We start from the raw sequence: 11,480 nt of genomic DNA, 5'->3' as shown, positions 1-11,480 counted from the left end.
GGCAAAAGGATGGCGTCAACCAGAGCTACAGGTTTTGCAGATCTAATCTACCAATGAGTGACATGGTTTTGTGTTGCCATGATGAGACCCAACTGAAACTCACCTTCTTCTAAAATGTAACTGTCTTTATTTTACTTTATCTTTATTTTTTTTTTACATATTCCTGTACAGCTCTTCCATATTTATTTATCAATCATCCCACACTTTATGTCTCTGTTTGTTTATATTGTATATAAAGTCACTGTCTTGGTGAATAAGGTGCATACATTGTACATAAACAAATTTCTTGTTGGTGTAAAATCCTTCTTTGTAATAAATCTCTTTCTGATTGTTATAATGTAATGAAATGTTGGACCCAAATGCAGACAAGCTGTTTCAGAGAAAAGCAGGAAGTGGTTTATTGAAGTGAAGCAGTGAAGGTGAGAATGAAATAAGGATTCCTAGGGTCAACGGGTGTTGTATTTTTATTGTTGCGATCATGGAAAAGGAGAAAGCCTTAACAAAGAATCAACCTCTGGTCAAAGTCCCACACACCCACATCTGATCCTTCTACAAGGTTCTGGGTTATTTGTGTTAACACCGAGGCCAGATGATAGTAGAAGAGCTCATGTCTTTTCTTTACTAAGGTTGTAGAACACATGATTACGCTAGAAAACTTAATATAGGATCCATATATGCAAAGTAACATCACACAATTATGATAAATTGACTTTACAACAAGAAACCATGATAAATAAATGATGAAACTAAATGATGCAAATGTATTATTGACTATGTTTATATGATGAACACATCTCATTACCCAAAACATTTAATCAAAGTGATTAATAAAGGAGCTGACTGGTGAGTGAACATTACATTTCCAATACATAACACAGAATACATGAATTACAACTTCAACTCGAAAGCTCTGTTCTCACCAACGCTCTTCACGTCACTTGTGCTTGACCGCCAGAGAGGAGGCGGGGCTTACCTCCACGCAGACGCCAATCAGGTTTCATCCATCAGCTGAATTCACCACTAGTGCTGCTTTGTACATGTTAAAAGTCCCAGACACACCAGGAAACCAAACACCGTTCTGTCTGAGTTCATGACATCATCCAGAGCTGCTCGGTGGACTTCACCAAGCTGGATCCACTGGCTCTAACAAGACACACCAGCTGGTTTACTAAAACCCAAACCCAAAACCCAAAATAAACGATTTAGCTGTGATTTCATTGCAATAACCAGATTAAAAGGAGGCTAAAATAACTACAAAATTATGGTGATTATTAAAAGAAGATCTGAGGCTCTTTTCATGTCATTGCAAGGTAGTCACAGGTGTAATTAATAATAATTAATTGAAATGAAAACTGAATATTTTCATGGGGAAGAAATTCATCACAAAAGGTATTGAGATTTTACCGACAAACTTTGAAATTGATCTGGTGAAATATCTGTTTGTTAAAAGCACAAAGTTTCTAGAAAAGGTGAAAAACTTTCTAGGCGGTGCTATTAAGTCATTTTACCACACGCCTAAAATATTAAACATAAATAATAATTCCTTCAGTTATAATAAGGCGTTCACCCAACCAAGAAGCCAGGTGTTCCTGTGTTTACGCCTCATTTTAGTGTCTCTAAAATCTCTGTCATATTCAGGTTGCCACAGGATCCAAATCCAAAGAAATGATCACCTCATCACTATAGTCTGAATTATTCAGCATTTAGCTTCTGGCTGTCTGCTCCTCTCCCAGTAACTTGTCATCTGTGGGATGCTCGTCGTCGTCACGGCGATCACTTTTGAAAGGCTGCAGCTGCTCAGAGGATGCATGGGGTCGACAATGAACATGGATTTTCCAGGAGGGTCGGTGGGGGAAATGGCCAGGCGTTTGAGGCACATCCCCAGGTAGGCGTCTTCGATGAAGATGGGTTTAATCTGAGGAGAGACCTTCAGGATCTTGGCAGGCAGGTCCAGGGACATGATGTAGGTCATGCCCAGAGGATATGGGGGGTACTCTGCCTCAGCAAACACGTGTCTCGGCATGTAGAACTTATCGAATGGGTTTCTTAAAACCGGGCTGTGCCACCACACCAAACCCGTCATGTAGTTCTGTTTGGCTGTGCCTGGATCCAGCAACAGTTTGACAACATTTCGGACATGCAGTAACATATCAGAGTCGATCTTCATGACGTAGGAGGCCTTGACGCAGTGTGCTGCCAGCCACTCCAGCATCATCATAGTCTTGATGGTCAGATTGTGGTAGCTGTCCTGGAAGTTACTCTGGATCAGGTCATGATGCTGCAGGTTCTCCTGTTTGAGCTTCTCCTGCTGCTGCTCAGCATCAGCTCCTCCAGGTAGGCCAAGTACGAAGAGAGTCTCCACCTGCTGACCCAGAACCAGTTTCTCATTTCCCCACGTCTTCCGGATGGTGTCCCGAGCTGCAACATCACCGGTTCCAACGTGAACCATCAGGACCAGGAAAGGAGTCTTGGTCTTACACGTGGGGGTGTCATCCATGATGTATTTGTAGTTCCGTGGATAGGCCACGTGATATGGCCCAGGATCCTCCCATTGTGGTGCTGCAGGTGGTGCTGCAGATGGTGACGTCGATGGCGTTCCTGGAATATCTCCGCTGACCAAGTCCCAGTTCCAGTTGAGATAGGCGACTAAGACGCTCACTGCTCCCAGGATGGAGATGAAGATGTAGGTCCTCCTGTTCGCCATTAAAACTACACAGAAAAGAGACTCACATTATGACATGATGGCAGCACATTCCTCCTTAAATTCTGATAAGGGACTGTACGTTATTTAATTAAGACCCACTGGAGGGGTTTTCAGACCTCTGATCAATTTATGCATAACCCCCGAGTGATTTTTTTTTTTTTTAACATGACCCTGCAAACGACATGGCAGAATTCATATGACGAATGGTCAGTTATTAATATTTTGTAATAGGGTTGCACATCTCTTTGTGATAAACGGTTCGATATGCATCTAGATACACAGGTTACGATTCGATTCAAAAACGATATCCTTTTATTACAGACCGATTCGATTCAAATCAATTCCATACAGTGTAAGAATGATACGATTCGATTCTACGGTTAATATTTGTTGTAGATATTTCATAAAATAAAGAAGCCGATTCTATGAAAGTGACAGTACAATAGTTTCTTTTCAAATATGTAAAATACCACATATCCCCAAACATTGTGGCTGTATGGCACTGGCAAAAAAGAAAAAAAAAAAAACAGAACAAAATCACATGTCAATGTATTTATTTTTAGACATGGACCAAAAAAAAACTCTGTCTGAATCGTTGGATGGCGGTCACAGGACAGCGTCGTGGACGCTACCTGTGCTGCGGCCGCCTCTTGTGGCGCAAGTTGAGACACAAGCGATCGACATTCAAAGCCTTCCGTCTCTCACGTGCGGTCGTGGAGTGCCTGCGGTCACACGGCAGCGTCGCAGCCGCCTACCTGTGCTGCGCCCGCCTCTCCACCTCCACCTCCTCCATGTTCCGTGTTGTCCCTTGTTTATAACTCATACAAGCTAGCCAGCTACGGCGTTTCGCAGGCAGCTTCAGCTCTTGCGTTGTTTTAGAGACGCTGGTGTAATGCCGCCAACCGCTTCAAAGTCTTGCGATACCCGATCCATGACTCCGTAACCGATTCATCTAGGAATTCATTGATAATTCGTATCGATTGAGGAGGCTGCTACCGATGCAGCCGTATCTCTCACTTGTTGAACCGAATATCCGGTCGCATCGGTTTATCGTTTACAACCCTATTTTGTAACATTTCGTATAATAGTCATATAATATGACTGCCCTATCATAAGAGCAGTACTAGATCTCACCGATTTAAAGCGTGTTGATAGCTCAGTGGTAGAGTTACTGCCCCATGTACCGAGGCTCCGTGCACAGAGCTCCACGGGTCCTTTTACAAATGCTGATGACATCTTCAAGAGAGCTGATTGGTCAGTAGGCGGTGCTTTTCTCCACCTTGATCTCTTATCAGCAACATAACCTGCTCCGGAGCAGGTTAAAGCACTTGAAATGTTGCTGTTTTCATGACAATAGTTCAGGAGAACTGCATGTAAGGGCACTCTCGCCAAACTGGACACACTATCACTCTGCTATCCATTTTCCCACAAATTCCCCCCTCAACACCCACCACTGCAGTGTTTACCCTCTGGTAAATTGGCCATCACTTCACACTCATCGACATATTCACTGGCTCACTCTCATCTACAAGACCCTCCTTCAATGGACACCCCCTACCTGACTCCCTATCACATATAACACCCGGTCCTCTCTCCACATCCTGCTAACATCACCTAAAACCAGATCCATACTCGGTCTAGCATCATTCCAGTCAGCTGCTGCCGTTGACTGGAATGCACTACAAAAACACTTCAAACTGGTCAAATTAATTATCATCCCGCCCTTCAAAGAGGCCATCTCACAGCTTCTCGCAGATTCCTGCAACTGCTTCCATTCCATCTAACCTTCCTCTCAGTCTCCTGTCTCATCTGTACACCCATACCCGCTGATATACCATGGTCTGGGTGAATACACGATTCAGATTGGCTGGAGGGTGTAGGTTAAAAAAGTGTTAATGTACACCTAGGAAAGACGTTCCATCAAATTGCCTGATGACAGTTCTAAATGATTGCGCTGGCTCAAACGCTAGATGGTAACCCTGGGATGCAGCAGAAGAAAAAGAGAGAAGAGAATATGAAAAGAAAAAGGAGAAGCGACACAAGGAGGTGATACCGGAGGAATTGAACGAATTAGAGAATGACAAGGACGAGATAAACACAAAGAAAACCACGAAATGGGCAGTTAAAACATTAAGAGACTTCCTCGCTGGCAAAAACATGGACATCAACTTTGAAAGCTACACTGCCGCTACTCTCAATGACGTTTTGCGACTGTTTTATGCGTCTGTCCAGTCGACCAAGGAAGGAGGAGAATACAGTGTTGCCAGTTTGAGGAGTCTGAGAGCTGGTATTAACCGCCATTATAGTGACGTCAACATCATTAGTGACACTGTGTTCAAGACCAGTAAGGCGGTTTTTAAGGCGATACTGAAACGTTACAGAAAGAGTGGGAAGGACACCAGCTTCCACCATCCTCGCATCACTGAGTCGGATCTTCAAAGAATCAGATGTTCATCTGCGCTGTCTCCCGATACGCCCCTCTGCCTCGTCAGAAAGGTGTGGTTTGACATCCAGCTGTGTTTTACTCGACGTGGCAGGGAGGGGGAGCCGTGAGCTGACAATGACAACTTTCATCATCCAAAGAGACGAACATGGCGTTGAATACAGCCTAGCGCATAATCCTCAGACAAAAAACCATAAAGATCTGAACGACCCACACAAGGAAAACCTACGAGGGTTCATGTTCGCCAGGCCCGGGGATCCTCTGTGTCCAGTAAAAAGTTTTAAAAAGTACATCTCCAAGTGTCCACCAGATGCAAAATCGTTTTATCTCCACCCGAAGCGCTCCATCACTGTGGCATCTGATGTGTGGTACTCCAGGGAGCCGATGGGTGTCCACTACCTGGGGAACATGCTGAAAAAAATCAGCTAAGAGGTTTGTCCACTGGCTACATTCTAATATAATGTAGCCGTATAAGCCCTCTTCTGTCCTCATTAATATAGCCTAAGTGTGTTTATTATTGTTTCTTTCAGGTGGGTCTCTCGCGGGTTTACACCAACCACAGCCTCCGGAGCACAGCTGTCGGCCGTCTGACGCCGGGCTGGAAACTCGCCAGATCATGTTAGTGACGGGGCATCGTTGTGAGAGCAGCCTGCAGGCTTACTGGGCTCCGTCAGTACAGGACAGACGAGAATGGAGCAACATTTTGTCATCTCCCACTGTCCCAAGCAATGGTCGTAGCGAGCCACAAACTTTAAATCTTGGTCCATCAAATGCCACGATGATGGACATGCCAATATCGCTATCAAATTTGACAATTAATGGAAATGTAGCATTTAATTTTAAATAATGTGTTAATAGTTAAGTGACATCTGGCATAGGTCCACTGCCATTGCCTGTCTTTCTGTCTTGCATATAGGCTACTTGCTTGCTTTCCTTTCAACACATGTGATGATCAGAGTGAATGGTTGACAATATTTGCTGTAATAAAAACGATTTAGGAAACTATCTGTGAACTTTGATTCTTTGAAACAAAATTTTGCATCATCCTCTGGACACACACAAGCGGTAAGTAGTGCACTGGCCTTCTGAAATGATACTTTGTATCACGTAACATAAGGTTAAGCTATCATCTCACTTCCCATCACTGATCAACTGCTGCGGTCGGGTCACTATAGCCAAGTTGCTTGGCAACGCCTTCATACGGGAGATATTAAATAGTCCGCTAGACTTGTAAAGATAAAAAAAACCCTTACGATTTTAACTCAAACACATTAAAGTATTGGTAGTAGGTTCACGCCTCCGCGTCCTCCAATCATTTCTGTTAATGGACACCTCGTCGGGCATTATCCCTTACCTATTGGCTCAGGTCCATTTTTTGTGATTTTTTATGATGTTCTAAATAATCCTGGTTATTAACTCTGTTTAATGTTAGCATACTTTGCTATCCTGCTTGTTGAACCTGTCTGAGTAGCTCTTTGTTAACCCTGCATGTCCCGGTTGCTGCCTTGTTGTATGTCTGTATAGCTGTGTTTGCCGGCTGTTGCCCCTCTAACTGCTCCTGCTAGTTCCCCAACACCCATTGTTCATTTAAGGAGTGTCAGGTCTGATGCATCACCTTCAATAAACCAGTTTGACCTCAACTGAGGTGTGGATGCAGCCAGGTGTAACTGCCAGAGCCGAGAACACTGCGCTTCAGAAAAGACAAATATTCTGTTAGGTCAATAACGGTATATATTTATATATATTTGACAGCAGTCTATATTCCCCTCTTTCAATCGCTGCTCCCACACCTCCATTTTTTTTTTTTTTTTTTTTAAATGATGTGATTTAATGTGCCAGCTGTCAAGGATTCAACCCAAGCAAGTAGCGCTAGAAGCTAATACATGTGCTACGTGCAAAGTCCACTAAGAACACTGCTCCAACACCGTGTACAGGCTATCAGTGAGAGTGTATGGCGTTTTTATCATGATAACAGGAAGTGTTTCCTGATCTCCTGTCAGTTGAAAGCAATACTCTTAACGATGTTTGATTTACAAGGACGTTGTTGGAGAACGCCAACTTTAAAAGGGTAACACTGACCTGAGATCTGAAGTGAATAATAGTCAACAGCATTCCAGCGAAAGATTGATCGTCCTTGTCAAACCCCCCAGTATATTACTATAGACATATATCTGTATTACACAGTGTTGGAAATTAAAGACATGTACATATACATTTTTATAGTGATTATAACATCCTATTGAGCTGAAATACGATTAAATCTAAATAATACATCAAATTAAATTACTAATTGACATCTATATTTTAAATTTCTCAGACGGTGCATCCAGATATATCAATAATCTACAGAATTATTCCATCTTAGATTAAGGAAGCAGTAACTCTGACCTGAAGGTGGAAACCTCCTTCACTATCCCATTTACGTTGATATACTCACTGCTCTTTTTCCACAACAGCAAGGAAGGAAATGTGACAGCAGCACAAGCTAATACTATAGGAGACACAAGTGTCGCCAGCACTCCGCCCAAAGAAGCTCTTCGCTGTAGACACAGAACCACTTCCTGTTCAGGTCTTCAAAGTCATATTTCCACTTCAATGATGAGAGCATGTGAGCAGAAGCTGACAAAATTAGGATGCTCTCAAAAGAGGTGCATTTTTCTGAAGATCACACTCCATGGAAATCGGAACAAAGAAATACAATTCTTACTTTTGTGTGTGGAGAGAACACACTCGTCTTATATGAGCCTCCTGTGTCCATTTAATGTGTGTCGAGTTTTTATATATTTTGTGATGATGCATAATCAATGATCGGTGTATTTAGCAGTTTCAGTAAGAAATTCCCTTCATTACCATTTACTTTGTGTTTTCCACTGCTTGTAGCCCTTAATGTCTGTATACACAATGTTAAACCACGTGTCTGTGTGTGAGGTGTTCAGCCAACAGGATGAGGTGGCTGTGACACGCTTTCACTTCGTCGGTTTCACAAACGTGAAAAATATTTTGATAGACAGGCTGGTGTCCTCCAGTCCCACAGCGACAAGTCATGAAAACCATCTTTGCAGCAATGGAGGAAAAAAACAGCGTACACTGTTAAACATTTCTGTAATTTCTACACTTATTTACCACATACCATACAGTAAAATACAGCAAATAGTATACGCAGTAAATAAATGTAGTTTCCATTGAATTATGGGAGTTTTGGGTTATGTCACACACTATACAGTGAGTTACTGTATTTTTTAAAAATTGACGTTAATTACCGTATTCAACAAAAAACGTTGGCGCCAGGGTACAGTAATATACTCCAATTAAAAAAATACAGTCAGTCTCAATTTTTTTGTGGGATTTTAACGGCCAAGTGCTGCCTTAACGAACAAACGCTAAATTTTGCCAGGGAAGGTTTTCAAGGAACCCATCAAACCGGCGCAGTCGGCCCCACTTCACTTCATCAATTCCATTGTGGATGGACGAATACTTTGTAGTGGTGAACAGACAAGTTTAACGTTCAGGCTGCGCGAGTGAAGTAGCGGAAAGTTACGGTATATTTATTAAAAACAGTGACTTTATGTTTACAGGTTTATTTATTTGAAATGGTGACTTTTTTCATGGTATTTATATTTACAACATTGAGTTTATGTTTTCCATATTTTTATTATTGTATTTATTAAAAATGGGGATTTTATGTTTTAAATATGTACATATTTCATATACTTTTGAAATTGTTTACAAGGCTAAGAAGCACTTTTGCATTTGAAAGTGTTACATTTTTTTTTACATATTTTTTATTTTATAATTACACTTGAATGTGTCTGAATGCAAAAAAAAAATCTTAGCTTATAAGCAAAATAAAGAAATAATTTTTTAATATATAAATAGCAATTTATTTTCTCCTTGTGAACAAAATGTGTACCGAAACAGAACCGTATGGGGTCAGTTCAGTCTCATTAATAATGAATGCACAGAGAAGGATTCACAAACGTATTTTGTGATTTATATATAAATGACTCTCTTCTCACAAATACATTTCGTTTTAAATAAATGTAATATAAATCCATAAATATATGAATGAAAAAAATATTTGCAATTTTCATCAAAAATGTATTTGTATGTTGTTACATTTATATACAAACTGTTGAACTTGAATTTACACGACGCTTTTCATTTGTGAACTTGTTTGCAATTGTTTCGTGAACTGGTCTTTGTTTGTGGATTTTTGAGACTCTCCTGATGTGGCTGGATTCACAAATGCATTTTTCAACAAGGAACTCTCTGTAGCCAATCAGATGCCTCCCTCGTTTTCAGCCAATCACATGACTGCATTCCCACGAGGGGTACCTCACCATGGGCAGAGCACAGCTTTTTCTCTGCGCATTTTGCGCATTTGCGTTAGCTAACTAGTTAGTCATAATGCTTTTAGACAACGGAATATAAGCTAAGTTAGCTAGCATAATATGATCCTACTAGTCTTCCGGCTTTGCTACAGTGCAGACGCTTTTCCTCTTTGCTCTCACCCCTGCCTGCGATTTTCTGCTATTTTTTGCTATCTGCTTCTCCTCAATAAGAAACAAAGAGCAGCAGCTCCTGGATATTTACAAAACCAGTGGGATTATATTTTCTTTGAGATAAAACGGGCATTTTTCAATATTTTTACGAATTCCTCAACGAGGAGGCCTACCAAACAAGATAAGCCTGAGCCTGCTAAAGGTAATTAGCAGTAGATGCCTCCCTTCTCTACGGAAGATTACCATAAACTCCTACAGAAGATTTTACTGCTGGAAACAAAAATGAATCGGTTAGAAGTAAATGTAGAAGTGAATGGACTTTGTGGGAACAACACCACTCTAGCTCTGACTCAAAACAGTGGACAGGAGCATGCTAGAACCCAGCTAAGTAGCAATAATGAAGCTATGAAGAAACGGGAGGATCCTATACACGGTAATAAATCTACCAGCGATAATCCTCCCTGGAACACACCTGGTGCAAAGCCAAAGAGAAGACCATCTCCCTGTGACATGGGAGAACGGATATCTGGCAGGACCCAGCGCCCCGATATCTGTGATCTGACCGGCTGGCCTGCGTTACCATCTCCATCCAGGCACAGCGCCTCCTCAACCCCACTGCCTCGTAGGACACAGCAGCGGACAGCTGGGGAGAGGAGAGCTACCAAGAAACCTCCCCAGCAAACAACTGTTCAACTAAAGAACAGGTTTGCTCCACTGCTGCAGGACCATGGATCCCCCTCTGACTGCCTGGATAACCCCCCACCACCACGCAGCAGGGTAAGACCTTCTAACTTAAAGCCACAGAGAAAGCTAACGACAGGGCCTGAAAATCTGATTGTGGGTGACTTTTCTGACTTTTTTGAGATATGAAAAGCAGTAATAACATCAAAGTACTCTGCTTTCCGAAGGATACGGTGTCTGATTTGGAAAAAAGAATCCTGGAAATTGTGGCTGCACACCCAACTGTGAAAAATATAATTCTGCACATTGGATTTAATGACATTGAAAAACAACAATCAAGAGAGTTAATGAGGACTTCAACAAACTCTTTGAAACAGTCAGCTCTGTGAATGCTGAGGTTTTCATCAGTGGCCCTCTGCCCCCGACCGGGAGAGGAGCGGGGTCATTCCGTGTCATTTCATCAAATTTCTGAAAATCTTCCCACCTGACCATCTCAGAATGTCCTGAAAAAATTCAAGTACAAAGACACACTTGTTAATAGGACTAATCCAAAATATTATGTCTCTACTGTCAATAGTTTTCTCATGAAACATCATTGAATGAAGGGTAGTTTAGACGGTTTTTGGCATCATGCTCTGAAAAGCCATTTTTAAACAGCAATATCTGGAAAACTATCTCACATGTGGCCTTCAAAATTTTTTACAGAGTATATCTGTTACTAATAGCCTCCAGACATGGAATATCAGGGATGTAGCTCAATGATAACCTAGTATGGTAGGTACTTAAAAAGGGGCTTGTTGAAATAAAGTAGTACATTTGAAGAGTGGCTGAGCTCCCATTTTTGTAGATAAAAGACTTCTATCATTTCTGCCTCTATCTCTGGTGTTGGCTTAAACATTCTACAAAATATGGTCTCTCTTAGATTATTAGTTTCACAGATATTAAGGCTAAAAAATGGAAGTAAACACATCTTTGCCCAACTTCAGAGTCATATTCCAAAAAACTTACAAGTATCAGGTCCAAACTTACTTTTTTTGAAAGATCATATTCTTTTTAAAATCATATAAAAAAATCGGGAGGGTGTTTTGCCTCATTTTGTCGCAGTGATTTTTTAAAATCCTGATATTGGTGGGGTTTTTGTGTCCGTTTT

The 11,480-nt window shown here is 41.4% G+C and overlaps 1 protein-coding gene across 1 annotated transcript; it reads right to left on the bottom strand.

The window, feature by feature from the left end:
* Positions 1-446: 446 nt before the first annotated feature.
* Positions 447-7,500, bottom strand: LOC311011520 (beta-1,3-galactosyltransferase 5-like). The gene is made up of 3 exons (XM_084006524.1): positions 7,227-7,500; positions 6,763-6,832; positions 447-2,709 (listed from the first exon to the last, which is right to left on the bottom strand). The coding sequence occupies exons 1-3, from the start codon at positions 7,257-7,259 to the stop codon at positions 1,697-1,699; spliced, it is 1,116 nt and encodes a 371-aa protein (XP_083862650.1). The 5' UTR covers positions 7,260-7,500; the 3' UTR covers positions 447-1,696.
* Positions 7,501-11,480: the final 3,980 nt, after the last annotated feature.

The sequence above is a fragment of the Eutrigla gurnardus genome, assembly GCF_963514095.1.
Source record: "Eutrigla gurnardus genome assembly, chromosome: 3".
NCBI lineage: Eukaryota > Metazoa > Chordata > Actinopteri > Perciformes > Triglidae > Eutrigla > Eutrigla gurnardus.
The sequence above is the reverse complement of the archived record's forward strand: the minus strand, read 5'-3'. Positions and strand labels throughout refer to the sequence as shown.